The sequence below is a fragment of the Gobio gobio genome, assembly GCF_949357685.1.
Source record: "Gobio gobio genome assembly, chromosome: 10".
NCBI classification, from domain to species: domain Eukaryota; kingdom Metazoa; phylum Chordata; class Actinopteri; order Cypriniformes; family Gobionidae; genus Gobio; species Gobio gobio.
In genome coordinates this window covers 31,767,209-31,784,854 of record NC_137116.1, presented here as the reverse complement: position 1 = coordinate 31,784,854, position 17,646 = coordinate 31,767,209, and the positions used below count along the sequence as shown (strand labels likewise).

General features: G+C 40.2%; 1 protein-coding gene across 2 annotated transcripts in view; it reads left to right on the top strand.

Moving 5' to 3' along the window:
• The window catches only part of ncor2 (nuclear receptor corepressor 2), a 136,512-nt gene that overhangs the window by 33,379 nt on the left and 85,487 nt on the right, over positions 1-17,646 (top strand). For both annotated transcript variants that reach the window (XM_079828036.1, XM_079828035.1), the window contains exon 2: positions 14,484-14,710. In XM_079828036.1, coding sequence (XP_079684162.1) covers positions 14,579-14,710 — 132 coding nt within the window. In that variant the 5' untranslated portion in view covers positions 14,484-14,578. The remainder of the gene's footprint in view (positions 1-14,483; positions 14,711-17,646) is intronic.

Sequence of the window (17,646 nt, the reverse complement as noted above, 5' to 3'; positions counted from 1 at the left end):
ACATAAGCTACATGGACTTGTTTGGCCACTGCATCATATTGCTATTTTTGTTTTTTAATGCCTTAATGTTTAAAGCAATACTTGCTTTAGGTTCTTGACACCCTCTCTCTAAAATAGCGTGTTGGATGAGCACATGATCAACTGTTTAAGGTTTTATTTTTGTGGTGTGAATGAAGTGTTCTCAGTTACTACCATTTCTACAACAGTCCTAATCATGAGACTGTGTTTCATGTTTCACACTGCATGCATGCACAAGATTCTAGCATCACTCTGTTTTCAGCCTACATCCTGTGTTACCTCTATAGCTAGTTGTGTACGGTCTACTCTGCCATCACAGATACGTGGAAGCACCTTGTGGTTCTTTATGTGACCTTGATCAAAATAGTCATAGTATTGCTCTCTCACACTGAAAGACGCTGCTTGTGAATGATGCAGGCAGAAAGGATTAGTGTAGATTATCCTGCACATTATTGGTAAGTCATTCACTCTGCCGTTATGCAACACAATTCTTCTCTCATTGTGTGTGCTTGTTAAAGGGACCAGGCTGTATGTGTGCTTCTATATGTATTTGGCTTATGAGCGTAACTGTAGTTGTTCCTTGTAGGTTTTTTATAGATTATTTGTTTGCACTCGGGTTGAGTTCATTCGTGCTGTTTGGGGATCTTCTGTGTGGTTCATGTTGCTTTTTGTCAAAACACGAGTGCTAAAAATTGTCTAGGCGTTGATGTACAGGTGGGTGGGGGTTGTGTCCGTGCGTGTGTGTTTTGAGAGGTGGGGGATGGGTAAAATGTCTATGTATTTGAGAGCATAGTGGAAATACTATGTCAGGATGTCGGGTTGTAAACCAGTGTGCCGTAAATGTGTGGTTAGTGTTACAGGACACCGAAACGGTAGGAAATGGTGGTATTTCCCATGATTTGCACTATGTAGCTTCAAAAATCAGGTCTCAAGGTTAGCATGCCACTGTTTTTTAGGGTATTTTTTTCTGTTTTTAAATGTCTTTATTTATTTATTCAAAGTCAAAGTTGAAAATCTCTGCATACAGTTTATTGGCCTTTTTCTATTTGGCATCCATTCATTAAATATGAAGTATGTTAGTGTGGTTTATCAGCACTGTTGGAAGGCAGATGGCTGATGATGGGATTTGAAGGTGAATATGATAAGCATTCATCGCTCTGAATGTAATTTTGAACAGAGCTGTAAACATTTGACTCGAGTCCAGATCTGTAAATATGGATTTAAGTGGTGTGAGAATGCGGACAGTATAGAGAGTTTTAAGTGTGCTTGAAGGGGGAGGGTGTTTTTATTCACAGCCCGTCACAGAGGTCAGACAGCTGCCCTGCACCGTGACCCCAAATAACCTACGGGGGCCACTGGCTGAAAGAACAATGGAAAGGTCAGATGAGAGGGGAAAGAGGGAGGAAAGGAGAGAGAGGGGGTGGTACAGAGGAGAGAACAGAAAGAGGCACTGAAAAGGGGAAATACAGTCTGTCTTTTCTGACACACACACACACACAGAGGGCAGGTCTTTACCAGCAGGCCCACTGTAGACACAATAACCTCTTCTGCTCGCTTACTGAGTTACTGAGTGCATGTAAGCAGTAGTGATATTAAAAGCTTTGCTGGATGCAGGTGAAGGTGCATCCTAACAGCTGTCATATGCCATTCGCCCAGCTCAACGAGTGTGTGTGTTTGTGTGTGTTTGAACACCATAAATACCGCTCCTGTTTGCAGGCTTATTCCACGAAGTTCGCACACCAAAGGCTTGTTGATACAAAAGCTTGCATCTTAATAGTTAATGTTTAATGTAAATAAAACATCAACCTGCACGAGGAATAAAAATGCTTTGTCATTTGTGTTTTTGTTTTTAACAGGAAGGGGACATGCTTTTGAATTTCTTTTTAAAGAAATGGTCCTTGGTGGTGGCGGATGAACACAGTCATCCACACAGACAGTACAAAGTACCCTGCCCATGTGAACTGCGAGCCCAGTACTGACAATAAATCAGACATAAATGCAAAGAAACAGTTGCATGCACTGTTAGGGCAATTCCATGCGAAGTTAATCCTTGTCATGAAAAAATTACGTTTTTACCAAAAGACCAAAACCCTTTTTAAGTTGTCCATTTAGATCTGTAATATACTGTATTAATGTGCTGTAACAGGAATTTAAAGAAAATTTCCTTGTTTATCCACCACATATGAGGAGAGCAACCTTTTTAAACTTTATTTTAACTGTAAGCATTTTGCAGAAAGATGGAGGCATGCCTGAGAAATAAATAAACTAATTTTGTCTTAGCACTGCCTGTATAGGGCTATATAATAGGTCATGACGCTTCAGTGCTCTGTCACATCCATAAAGTTTTAAAGATTAAGTTTATATCATATAACAATTATAAATACATATAACTTGAAACTTTATGTACAAAGCGAAATTATGTTTATGCTTATTAGGATTGACAATTCTTACAGTGCTACTTTATTTCACTTCAGAATTCTAGTATAACAAGCCGTAGATAAAATAACATTTTCTGGTCTATATGTTCAATTGGATTTTACGCCACAAAACATTCATGACAGCTGATATCTTGTCCATGCTGGCAAATAATCATGGCCACCAAACATGAACAATTTAAATAACACGGCCAATCAAAACCTCTTTTGGGTCTACCATGTGCATGGTAAAGCGATCACAGACAATAATTTTGGGTCTGAATTAATGTAAACACTGTCATTGGATACCAGTCATGTCCTATAGTGAATGTAAACAGGCGGGCCAAAAAATCATCTGTGCGCCTTCTATGCAACGTGACATTTTTCTTCATCGCCAACTCCACCTTTGCACACAAAATGCTAGAAAAAAAAAAAAACTAATTTCCTGCAATAAGCAAATGAAGTAAAGAATTAAATAAACAAGTAAATGAGCAAATTAATGATCAAATAATTGATCACGCGCGAGAATATCGTGTATCGGAAATCTCACAGGTTGACGATAGGGAATCTATGGTTATCACTGTCAGTTGGATTCAATCACACATTTAAATACGGTTGTCAATCTAGAAACTTTGCAATGTGTAGTTAGTAGCATGAAAAATATATATACAGAAAGCGAGCAAAGATTGCTGCTATCACTGAAGCTGTCAGTTACAATGCAAAGTACACAAAGCTGCACTCTTGCAAAAACTCCCCTTATAATCAATGAAGCTGTCTACGCTGAAATTGTGTTTATACTTTGTATAATGAAAGGATTCTCGAGCATGCAGAACTCTTGCTGACTAACTTAAACATATCTGATTGGCCATCGCATTCACATGCTACACAGATATGTCTGTGATTGGCTACAAAGCTCAATGCTGCCAAAACTTGTTGTAATTAAAAGAAACCTTTGACACACTTCACTGAGCGCTCACACAAACACTAACGGAAGCATTTTAACTGTAGAACGGCAGGAATCGCCACATTAAATCATCAAATAAATCTTTGCTGGTATAGATTCATTTTGGCGGCCGTCAAAATATTTTCAATGCAGGAAAAACCCTGTTCAAAACTTTTGGGTTTGAAATGAACACTTTAATTATGCATTCAATTTATCAAAAGCGAGAGTAAATACATTTATAATGTTATAAAAGATTTTAAAAAATGCTCTTCGTTTTTGTCTCCACAAAAATCGTATTCCTGCCACAACACATTCCTTTTCCACCAGAGGATGATATTAGGGCTGAAATGATTCATCGAGTTACTCGATTAACTCGATTACAAAAATTCCTTGAGGCAAAAATTCCTCGTTGAGGCCTCGAAGCCTCGTTAAATTCCTATGACGCGCACTATACGCGCAGGGATCTGATTCACACGGACCGCTGTTCAATGTTCAGGAAGCACACCATAGCGCGTGATACATTTTGAATTTAGTTTAGATTCTAGATGCCCAGAATCACTATAGTAACTGCATGTTGATTACCGTTCTTGCCACACACACACGCGCGCGGCGCGCGCAAACCCCGAAGCCAGATCGCTTCCACTTTCATCCTCATAAAGTTTGTCAAGTAAATGCTTTTAAAGCCTTGCCAGTTTGAACATTGAATTTGAAGCGGTTGTGCACTATTCAAAAACAACAATACGGAAAACTTATCCGTTCAGTGCTCAGCTTTTTTCTGTGTCACGGAGAGTTGAGCCGTGTCGCGTCTCTGACAACGAGCGCGCGCCCTGAAGGCATGACCTCTTTTCGCGTGAAGATCGCGCGCGGAGAGCAGTGCAGAACTGAGAAAATCAGTAACACACACACACGCATGCACCCTCCTCTCTCTCTTGCGCCAGTCAGACCAATCGTGGCAATGCAAGCCAAATGCAGCGTTCTATTAAAAATGAATGTATGTATTTCTGCTGTACCAAACTGCAATGAAGCCTCACGCACACGCACACACTCACACACACGCACACACACAGGTTGCTAGGTTACCATAGCAAATAGGCTCACCACATATGATATATTATTTGTTAGTAGCCTAATGTTAAATGCAGCAGGTGTAGAAATATACATAAAAGATATTTACTTTGATGTCAGGGCTAGATTACAGCATGAAACCTGTTGTGCATATTAATAAATTAAATAGCTTTTCCTCTTCATTTTCGTTATGCATTATTTGTTTTGGTTTTTTAAAAACACGGAAAAATGTTTTATCCGATTAATCGATTAATCGATCGATTAAGTGCTAGATTAATCGATTACAAAAAGAATCGATAGCTGCAGCCCTAGATGATATACAGCCTGTCTTCAGAGGATAGAAATGAGATTGACAACATTTGTACAGTCTAAATGTGGTGCACTAATTAATACACATCAGGCTTCATAGAGAGTGCCAGATTCAAACTGAAACCCAGACTGAACATTCAAGCTTAAAATCTGAAGGTGGTAAATTAAAGGTGATAATGACAGTGCTGATTGAAGTGGCACTTTGTGCTATGGGATTATGGTTGTGGTGTAGACATCAGTGATGCAGATGGATGGGAACGTGCACACGGCCACCCCATCTCACGCTGTCTCTGCCATTACTGGGCCAGCAGGAGGGACCTGATCCTGGCTCATCAGCTGATGTCTTTCTTCCAGCGCTAATGCCTCGCATTTATTACATCCGTCATGACAGACAGAAGAACTGGGCTCAGCTTTTGTGAGAGTCAATAAAATGCAAGATGTCAAATCCTAAAATGTGTGTTTGAAAGATAGAAATACACAGTGGTTAATGGCAAGGCAGTTAGCACTGGTTCTTTCCAGTTCTTTCAAGCTGAGTGTTTATCAGCAGAACGAGAGGCGGAAAAAGGTAGGAAGAGAGATGTAACACGAGCGAGGTGGAGAGAAAAAAGGGAGAGCGATCATACAAAAGCCAGCCACTCCTAGAAAGGGAGAATAAAGAGTTGGGAATGAGTGAGTGCTGTGATTGAAAGAGGGAGAACGAGAGAAAAGAGAGCGAGCGAGGGGTAAGTGAGTTCATTCGTGCTGTTGGCAGGCAGCCATGAGCTTGCCTGTGGGTGTCTGTATCCGTGCCAGGGCATGTGTTTCCCCTTCTGTCTGAGGGCCTAGTCTCTCTCTCTGTCTCTCTCTCTCTGTCTCTCTCTCTCTGTCTCTCTCTCTCTCTCTCTCTCTCTCTCTCTCTCTCTCATACAAATATCTCCTCTTTTCTTTCTCATTCCACAGGAATACTTTCCAGGTCTTTCACTGTTCCTACACTTTTTTCTCTTCCTCCTTTCTTGTTATCTTTCACTTTCTCTCCCAGTCTCTCTCTTTTTGTTGTAGCAGTTGTGGTTTTTCGTTCACAAAGCTAGATGATGCCAGAGAACAGTGGTAAGTTTGTTTCCAGATTTCCACAGTTCATACTGTGCCAGTAGATCCGTCAAACCGGACACATGTGCACTTCACACCCAGTGTCTTCCTTTTAAAATAAATCTTAGTTCTCTGTGACTCATCTCTAATTGTAAGATTACCAACTCAGTGTGATTTTTTTTGAAAGTTTATTCTGATGTATGAGAAATGGAATCTTCTGTCATGACCAGCTAAATATTTTCGCTTTGCGGAGATATGATTAGGATTCACATTAATTGTGTTAGTAATAAAGAAGTCCCAAATCCAAAAGGTGATTTAGAAATCCTTGTATAAATTCTTTGCAAAGTTTATTTTTCAATTAAATGCTGTTCTTTTGAACTTTCTATTAATTAAAGAATCCTGCAAAAATATATCATGGTTTCCACAAAAATATAAGTGGTGATAATAATGAGTGTGTACTGTGTATAATTATTATGTGTATATATATATATATAATATATATATATACACACACACACACTCCTTCATGTATATATTTAAGAAATATTTGCATGTATAAACTGTATATATATTTATATCATTTATCTTTTCTATTTTATATATAAATATAACATATTTTTCTTAAATATACATGCGTGTGTGTATTTATATATACATAATAATTATACACAGTACACACACATATTATGTTAACACATGTTCATGTTTTTTGGGTTTATCGCGATTTAATCGATTGCACAGCACTAATAAAAATGCTTTAAAAAATAACAACTTTTAATTTAAGTGAACTTAAAATAATATTTACATAAACCCATTATAATAAATTTTATATTTACCCATGGCCTTCCCTGTTAGACATATACAGAAATGTAATAGTTATCAAACACCTTTCTTAACTGCATAAATAATAAATTAAATATAGATTAATCATCTTTTCTCTGTTCCTGTTATTCTTTGATGAACATTAATGACAGACATCATCAGTGCTGCTGAGACTTTAAGATCGGCCGCTGCCGAACATGATACGGATCTGACGCACTGTCCCACGCATCTCATTTTCCCACAAGTTCATTTAAGACGTTATTTAATTAATTTAAGACTCCTATTATGAGAATACTCGACAAAACTGCCATTTTGGCAACATTCTCTGTGTTGTTGTTGTTATTGTTTGTTCAAGAGCGAAAGAGAACTCGATGTGTGCACGAGACTGGCACAACTAGGGATCTGATTGAGACGCAGCCACACAGACAGGACACTGACATACAGCGCGTTCTCTTCTGTCTTGTCGCGGCTTAGATGGTTTGAAAGCATTTACATGAATAAGAGTGTGATCATATAATGTAACGCTAGGCAAAAATGTATATAAAAACGTACGTTGCATTAATTGCGTTAAATATTTTTAATGCGTTAATAAAAAAAATAAAAAAACAAATTGCCCGTGTTAACACGTTAATTTGCCCAGCACTAATAAAAATAGAAAAATATTTCACAATAGCATTGTTTTTACAGTATTTTAGATCAAATAAATGCAGCCTTGCTTAAGGTTCACATAAGAGCCTTCTTTAAAAACATTACAAATATTTCTGATCCCTAACATTTTAACAGTAGTATACCTCTTTTGTTTAGATGCAGTGAATGGCAAGTTGAAATTTGTTATATGTGGTTATCTTCAGTATCACAATTCAAAACAGATAACCCCGAGTTTTCCTTTAATAAGTGGTCTTATTGCAAAAACAAGGAGCACATATCAGACTTGTGTTTTCTGTGAGTTATGTGTGATTGATTTGACACTGCATGTGGGTTCATGTGTGTTAGAGTCTACAATGTGCCTTGAGGATGACAAAGACTTTTTGTTTCTACTCAGAGCTCCAAACATTCCTGGACTATTGAATCTCCTCCCCCAGCACACATACACCCAGCACAGTAAAGCACGGCCGAGTGTTCTGCTCTTTCCATGTAAATCATTCAGTGACAGACAGGAAGGAAGAAGGACGGTAGTGTGCCTCTCTTTGTGTAGTAAAAGAGCTACAGGGGTTTAGAGCAGAGGACCTGACTTCGTTTTAATGTCAAAGTATTTGACAACACTCGAGGACCTTGTTTTAAGTTGTAGTGTAGTGTAGACACACAACTGTGCTATATCTATAGATACAGACTTCTCTCACATGGTAATTTGTGTGTCTATGAGAGAGAGGTCGTGGGGCCCCTAAGATGGCAGTGCGTTTGTATGTTTATTGAGCAGGACACCGCAACCACAGGGGGAAAAGCCCATTCAGAGAAGGGTGTCTGTTTGTATTTGTGTTTATTAGTGTGATAGCGCTACTTCCAGTTTATCTGAAGCCACAGAGTGTAAAGGGCTATTCTTTAACTTTTAACTAAAACAGCCTGATTGAATTAAAGGGTTTGTAAATGTCATTCCATTGGACACCTGGTGGGAAAATAGGTTGGAGGTATGGCTGATCTACCAACTTTTTACCCACCACTGATCACCACAGATCTGTATGTCACCACAGTTCTCAAGATACCTTGCTTCACATGCATGGGCTGTCTCTTGATGCTACCTCAAGGAGGCATGTTGTAGATGTGAATGACGTCCCACCCTAGTTCACCGTGTTTCAGTGCACAGATCAAAAAACAAAGATGGACACGTCCAGGCAAACCTTTATTGTGCTTACTCTTTCGGAATACAAACTCATAAACAAATCGGTATTTTGCACAGTTAATGCAGAAGTATCGTGTCCACAAATAGAGGTTGGATAGTGTGTGTGCAGTGCACCACTGAGTTTGAGACAGACAAACTGTAGTGCTAATAAAAATATATTATGACTGTTTCAATATGGTTGATGCACTAAGCAGCCATATTGAATTCTGAAGTCAGGGTTTTTGCACATCCCCCGAGTTTCCCAGTGGCAACCATAGGCTGTAAAAAAAATATGGACGACGCGACTTCATTGACTTCCGCTGACCATAGTTGAAGCTTTCGTAGGCCCGCTCACGGCGCTGACATCTTGGGACCGAGTCTGCGCAGTAGCGATCTCGGGACCGGAGTTGCGCAGTAGAGAACAGGAAGTAGAGGCGCGATTATCAAGAGCCCGCCCACACTCTCGCAGATGCAGAACAATTCATTATGTTGGTGTGAAATGAACAGTTATAGAAATGTAGAAATTAAAGCTAAAGCTCCAATCTCCTCCCAAAAATCCCGAAAAAAGTCCGTTAGTGCCTCAGTGAAAACTTCACTCAGAGAAGCCGTCAATCTCAGCTGTCAATCATGACGTCACACCCCCCGTTTTTATAGCATCACATAACTCACTAAAACTAAACTTATTTAAAAAACGAACACTTGAAACGAAATCGTAATAAAAACTGCCAAAAATGACAGAAGCCATCTTTAGGAAACAATTATTTGAAGTGTAATTGAATTGTTTAGTGTGTCTCGCGTCCATTCATATACATGGAGGGGTGGGGTTTAGGAGCTATACTGGGACCGGCCACCGGGGGGCGATCGAGGCGCGGAAGCTTCAGTTTCTGACTGGAGCACTACAGGCTTGGTGGCAACTCTCACTTGAGGGGGGCGTGTTGTGCATGAAATAGACACTGACATGGTCAAATCATGTCAGAGAAGTGCTAATTAAACATCACCGTTTGGCTCAAAGGCTTTGGTCATTAAACTGTTAATTTAAGGGTTATAGTCTGTTTTTAGCTCTACAACGACCTTGACTTTGCAAAATAGGTTAAAAATATTTTAGAAAATGAGATCATGGACGCCTGCCAATCATCAGTTTGCTGAAACAGGTTAATTCTATGAATTAATTTGCAGTTGGGAAATGTCGACATTTCAAAAGAGTAATGTGACGACTGACAACCAGTTGCAGTTTATTTTTTACGTTATCTCTAGGGAAGATACGTTATATCTAGGGAAGTGCGACTCCTGCTGAAGTCACGCAATACTGCCTTCAGATCAGGAGATGCACAAGCCTACAGCGCATCCAGAGCTAACCTGAAGAGGGGCATCAAAAAGGCCAAGCACTGCTACAAGCTAAAGATAGAGGGTCACTTTTCCAACTCTGACCCTCGACGCATGTGGCAGGGCATCCAGGCCATCAGTGACTACAAACCCACCCACTCCACCCCCGCAGCCACTGATGTCAACTTCCTGAACGAGCTAAATCACTTTTATGCTCGCTTTGAAAGAGACAACAGAGAAACTGCCACCAAGCTCAAACCCTCAGCTGACCCACCAATCACACTCTCCTCCACAGATGTCTGCAAGTCACTGAGCCGGATCAGCGCGCACAAGGCTGCTGGACCAGACAACATCCCTGGTCGTGTTCTCAGGGCATGTGCGGAGCAGCTCGCTGAGGTTTTTACAGACATTTTCAACCTGTCTCTTGCCCAAGCAGCTGTACCTTCATGCTTCAAACGCACGTCCATTGTGCCAGTGCCAAAACACTCTAACCCGAGGTGCCCTAACGACTACCGCCCTGTAGCACTCACACCCATCGTCATGAAGTGCTTTGAGCGGCTGGTCCTGGAACACCTAAAAGACTCTCTACCATCCACATTGGACTCACACCAGTTTGCCTACCGCAGCAATAGGAGCACAGAGGATGCCGTTTCCATGGCACTGCACTCTGTGCTCACTCACCTGGACAATAAGAACACTTATGCACGCATGCTGTTTGTTGACTTCAGCTCAGCATTCAACACTGTCATCCCAACCAAGTTAATAGCCAAACTTGGAGACCTGGGCATCAATACCTCAATGTGCAACTGGATTCTGGACTTCCTAACTGACAGACCCCAGAATGTTCGTTCAGGATCCACCTGCTCCACATCCATCACACTCAACACTGGTGTACCACAGGGCTGTGTGCTAAGTCCGTTTCTCTACTCCCTCTTCACCTCCGACTGCAAGCCTGTGTATGGATCTAATTCTATCGTCAAGTTTGCGGACGACACAACGGTGATTGGGCTCATCAGCAACAACGATGAGACTGCCTACAGGGAGGAGATCCAGCACCTGGCCACATGGTGCACCGAAAATAACCTGCTCCTCAACACCACCAAAACGAAGGAGCTCATCGTGGACTTCAGGAAGGAGTCAAGAGGCACACACGACACCATCCACATCAATGGAATGGCTGTTGAACGTGTCTCCAGTTTCAAGTTCCTGGGGATCCACATCTCGGCGGACATGTCGTGGACGACCAACACCTCCAGCCTGGTCAAGAAGGCTCACCAGCGCCTCTTCTTCCTGAGGACACTGAGGAAGAATCAGCTCTCCTCGGCTATCCTGGTGAACTTCTATCGCTGCGCAATAGAAAGCATCCTGACCAACTGTGTCGCAGTATGGTATGGGAGCTGCTCTGTTGCGGAGCGCAAGGCACTGCAGCGGGTGGTGAAAACTGCCCAGCGCATCACAGGGACTCCACTGCCTGCCATCGAGCACATCCAGAGGAAACGCTGTCTGCATCGAGCTCGCAGCATCCTCAAGGACTCCTCTCACCCAGCCCACAGACTGTTTTCTCTCCTGCCCTCCGGCAGGCGTTTCAGGATCCACCGGACCAGGACCAGCAGACTTAAGAACAGTTTTTTCCCCAGAGCTGTCTCTTTATTGAACTCAAACCCCCGCTGATCCACTCCCCTCATATACTGATAACTCTCCTACCTCACATCCACCTTCACTTTGTTATTTGCACTACCGACTCTTTATTACAGTAACAACTGTTTACTTATTCATTTTGCACTACCACACCGTAACTGGATTATGCTCATTTGCACTGCCGACTGTTATTTACAGTACCTACTGTTTACATTTGTATTTTGCACCGTACTTCTAACTGTAATATGCAATCACTTCCACTGCACTTTTACACTTTTTTTCGGATAGCTTCTGTCCATAATTTATTGCACTACGTTAATCCACTGCCATATTCCTCATTTTAGCCTAACATATCATTGTATACCTCTATCTGTAAAATTCTGTTTATAGTAATAGCCATCTGTATATTATATTATATTCATAGTACATATCCACCTGTAAATTCTGTTTATAGTATTAACCATCTGTATATTATTCACTGTACATATTCACCTGTAAATTCTGTTTATAGTAATAACCATCTCTCTATTTATAGACATATTTATATATACTCAGTACATATCCATGTCCTGCACTTATGCAAACGTTGTATATCCTGCACTTGCTGCTATTGCACTTCTGGTTAGACCTAAACTGCATTTCGTTGCCTTGTACTTGTACTTGTGTAATGACAATAAAGTTGAATCTAATCTAATCTAATCTCGCTCTCGTTTTAATCGATACATTTTCCTACAACTCAACTTTCTGAGTTGTAGGAACACCATCATACCATAAGTAGGCCTGTATTTGAACAAAACAAGTCATACTACTTAGCTTCATTTTACAAAGCAACCCTGCGGGTAACATCTGTTTGCGATGGTTCTTGTAAGGTCACCCATCCTCTAGGTTTCACTTGCTTGTGACGTTTTTGTATGAGCATTGTATTCATGTCCATTGAATTCATGAGCATTGCCTGGTGTGTTTGGGACTCATCCATGCTGGGTTGGCACTCTCAACACCTGGTGCTTTGCTTTTCTTGTCTACAGTTCACACTGTGGTGGAAATGGTGTTGATGAGCTCCTTGTGGAAACTGGGCTTGTGAAAACACCACCTGATTGACACTATCAAACTTTTAAGACTGTAGTGTGTTCTTGGCCCTCTAGTCTCTCCTGTCTGACTGTTCAGTGATGCTTTGAGAACACAAAGAAAAAGGGAGATTTAAGGGCTGCACGATTATGACAAAAAGCATAATTGCTGATTATTCACTTGAAATTGTAGTTGCGATTTATTCATTACGATTATCACAATTTACATTGAATGTTTTGAATAACTTTATACCACTGTTTGAAGCAACTGCATGCCATATTTTTAAATAAAAATAAAAAACAAGCTGAAAAAACTATTGCTTTTCTATAGCCAGTAAGCCTCATGTCAATTATACATTGGTTTGGTTTCTTCCTAAAAAAAAAGAAGAAAAAAAAAGAAGTAAAAACATGCATGGTACAATAATAGGGGCTTTCGCACTTGGTAGTTCTAGGAACTTCGCTATAGGAACTAACCTCCAGGGTGGTTCCCTGAAAACTAAATGTTCCTCAGAGTCGTTTTCCTGATTGCATTCGCACCGCCAGTAACTCTGAAGCGACGTAAGCCACGCTTGTTTTTTTACTTTTATTTTCACGGGGCGGTGGACATTTATTTTGACGGAGCTGAGAACGCCAGAGCCTGAGCACACATCGCTCACATTCTCTGTCTTCATTAGCTTATGATCTGTTTAACAGTCCTGTCTAATATGTTATTAGGTAGAACTATTATACAAAGAAAGTAGATATTATATGAAAAAGTATTAGCGTTTGCTGTGTGGTTGATGTCCACGTGTTTTGATGTCCAGTAGAAATAAATAATCGTGTTTCGCTTGGTCCCCTCAATGTTGCATTGGATTTTCTCCTAAGCATAACGTTTGAGAGGTCCCTCTCTTACTGTTTTCCATGTATTTTTAAAAGTGGCGGGTGCTGGTGTTTCGCATGCATTCGACCAGTAAGCGTACACTTGCGTCACATCACTGGTAGTTCCTATTGTGCTGGGTTAGTCCCTACTCTGAAGTAGTCGTGATTCGCCTCTCACAACGTAACATGCTCTAAAACACACCTCTTAAGCAAGCAGAATAATGTAATTGTGGCTTTGAATGATTACGTAATTGTAATCGCAATTAGAAATTCGATTAATTGTGCTGCCTTAGGAAGATTAAATGCATTTTAATGGAAAATAGAGGTAAATGTGGAGTACTTCTTTGCTGCAATTTCGTTCCAGTTCAGCTGATATTTTCTTAGCCATCTCAATAGAATACTGCTCATGGTCTTGTGAGTTAAGCATATGTTTTACCGTAAGCTCTTTTGCCTGTTTTTACAAAGCACATCCATATTAAATGATCTAGGTATTGTTTAATTTGATTTGTCTGTTTTCATTCAAGTAGGTTAGAGCTGTATAGAAAATAACTAGCCAGGGGTGACTTTAAACTGACTTACCTTAAAGGGACTTTGAAGTTGGACATTAGGACATTAGCTTGGTTTAGCCATACTGTGTATTTTTGTTGTACCTGTGAAAAGGGGAGTTTCAGCATGCAACATAGCACACAATCTGCCCTAATGAGGGTAGAAAGAGATGAGAGGGGGATACAGAGCGATCCATTCATTCACACAGTTTTCCGACATGTATCCGGCCAGCAGCAGGTGTTCTCTCTCTCTCTCTCTCTCTCTCTCTCTCTCTCTCTCTCTCTCTCTCTCTCTCTCTCTCTCTCTCTCTCTCTCTCTCTCTCTCTCTCTCTCTCTCTCTCTCTCTCTCTCTCTCTCTCTCTCTCTCTCTCTCTCTCTCTCTCTCTCTCTCTCTCTCTCTCTCTCTCTCTCTCTCTCTCTCTCTCTAGCTCTCTAGCTCTCTAGCTCTCTCACTTGTGATCAAACTCAGTTGCTCATCCTGGGTTTTCTTAAATTAGGTGCAGTCTGTATGATTGTTTTTGTGTTAATACATATTATTATTATTATTATCATTATTATTATTAACAATTAATCTACAATGTTTTCTATCTTGCTCCTTCCAGGTCGGTGACTGCCAGGACTCAACACCCCATGATGCACAGTGTTTGTGACAAGACCACACCCACTTTTAGAGTGTAGAGGAAGTTGTATCGTCAGCATGTCCTCGCACCCTCAGCCAGTGCCTCAGGGTCGGAGGGCTGTGGACACTCGCCACCTTCCTAGTCCTGCCACCCTTCCTCTGCAGCTGAGAGCCCATACGGTACTGCACTTACTGGCTACAAAACAAAAAGTTAAATCCTTTTTCTCTATCAATGCTTTTTTTTCCAAAAAAGCATTATTTATCACTAGGGATGCTCCGATAAGGATTTTTGCTGCCAATACCGAGTACCTATTTCTTGTCATGAAGATCGGCCGATAACGATCCCGATTCCAATGCTTCACTGATTTGTAAGCTCTCTGATCACTGTTAACCTTTTTTTCAGATAAAAAAAATACTTTAGATGTAACAAAAAATTATTAATTATACAGTGAACATTATAATATGCCTTTATATCTGGATACTTAATAGGGCTGGGCGATATGGCCAAAAAATCATATCTCTGTATGTTTGGGTTGAATGGCGATACACGGTATATATCCTGGTATATTCTACGTTTTTCTATTTGGATAAAAGAAAAATCTGTATTTATTTTAATAATAATAATTTTTTCACATCTTGGCGAGGTTTTTTAATTCACTAAACTAAAAGTGAAAATACAAAAAAACAAAAGCATATTAGCCTATATTTGATTACTCAATTATAATGGTCGCTTTCATAAAAATATAAATACTTGTTGTAGGTTTAAAATTCCACATATGGCTAGGGTTGGGTATCGTTTGGGTTTTTTTCGATTCCGGTGCCAAACCGATACTTTTAAAACGGTTCCGGTGCCTAAACGGTGCCTGAACCGATACTTTTTTTTTAAAAAAAGGCCACAAAACGAGGTGGATGACATTAAATGGCTTTTTTTTTTTTTTTTTTTTTTTAAATTGAACCATTTATTAAAAGTTTAATGTATACTTAAATGTATGAATATAAATAAATACAAAACACAATTTACTTATTTACAAATTATAATTGACTTATTTACAAATTCACAGTAAAACCTAAGCCACCCAACTACAACAAGCCTAATATAACTCTTAATTACAATAATAACAGCAGTAGTCTGTATTCTTGGTCTGCTACAAACCAGCTTCGAGCTTCAGCTCTTTTTTGAAATATGATCATATTCTCTGGCTAAATATTTTAGAACGCATCGCCTTAATGTTTCCATGGCGACGCGTCATGTTTCTCACATGATGACACAGCAGCCGCAATAGCGCTGACAGCTCAGCTGTATCGGGTTTATTTCGTTTTTTCTTTTTATTCAAAATATTCACAAACTTCTTAACTGTGTCACGAACTATCTGATGTTCAAATGTGTGAGTGAATGTGTGTTAGTTGATCTATAAAGCGCAATGGGCGGCGCCATGTTAGTTTGCGCCTCAGAATCGGATCTGTCGGATTTACAACACTTGAGAGCATTCTCGTCTCACGAAATACATGAAAGTAAGTGACCAGTGAACTGGAAGAAGAATAGAGTAAACTATATAGTTACTATATAATGTGCATTTATCTGATGTGAATAAAACACGTAACGTAGTCAAATTATAACCGTCTGAAAGGATTGTCATTGCCGCTTTCATAGACATCAGGGTGTGTTTTTAGCCTAACGTTACTTATGAGCATTTAAATGTCTGAAACCTGAAATAAACATGATGTCGTTGAAAACACTGAATAGTTGTCATGAGTTGTGATGTGACGAGCGCTGAGCGTCTGTCTCTGGCTCAGCCAAAGCGCGAAAGCACGTTTGAATTTTGGCACCGAAATGAGGAACCGAAATCTGCGTTCTGATTCGGTCCGGTACATACCGGTTATATAAGTACCGGTGCCATATTGGAACCGGATTTCGGTACCCAACCCTACATATGGCACATTTATTGTCCAACAACAAATATTTTGGAAATATGTATACTTTAGTCAGAATTATTGCCTTCCTATTGTATTACGCTCCGTCTGTTTGGCGCGCTTGTTCACGGAAGCCTGAGTTTTAGCGGAGATTCACTTGCAGAAGGCTCGTCCTCTCCTGACAGCAAAATGGACATATTATTTTCTAACATTTACAGATGGAGAATATACCTGTGAAATGCAAGTTATGCACTGAGGAAAGCACCACATCTTAAACGCATTAAACAACGCGAGTATGTACATTAGGCTATCTGTCTGTCAGCACAAGTAGCCTAACGTTATCTCTCAGAGCGTCTGACAGGGCAAGCTGCTTTAAACTATACATGTTAACTATATATTACCAGTTATTTTAAAGCCCTTAATATAAAGCATGTGTCATGTTAAGGACAAATTGTATCATGCCTTTTCTCTGCATCAGCTCATTCTGCATACTATTTTTCAGATGCGTTCGTATCAAACTACTGTATATCAATACTTCCGAATGGCGTTCGGAAGGCGTTCGGATCCCTTAGGACCGACTGACCGAACTGCTGTTCACATGGAACCCTTCTCCACTTCGGCCTTCAAGCTCTCGTTTGATTATTTGCTACTACCCCACACGTCATGTACGTCCTCACGCGCTGACGTCATCAAATTTTGATTGGTTCGTGAGATCGACCAAATTTAGTGAGCACCGATTGAGTCATAAAATATGATTGTCGGCCGATGCCGATCGATCGGAGCATCCCTATTTATCACTAACAAGTCACCTGTGACTTCGGCCAAAAGGGGTAAAAAGTGTTACACTAACTGTTATACAGTATGTTATTGTAATCTGTGTCTGTGGCTATTATACACTCTATTAAGCGTACACACTCTTCCGACATACATATAGATAAGAACATTGACTCTTTGACTCATTGAGTTTCGTAACACAGGATTATCTTGCATTGGATATCATCATCCAGCATAGATTACCGTTTGCTCTTATTAACCACACTGAAGATCTAGATCAGTGGGACTTGACCCTAGCCAGCCAAGTGGAAAATTGGTCATTCTTAATATTAGTCTTAATAAAATTTAGCCTAAACTAGTAATATAACTGGTAACTGTAACACTTTAGAGTTTGAAACTCTAAAGTTTATTCTAATTGATGGATTAGTTTCCAGAGTAAGTGCATGACTGATATGACGTGA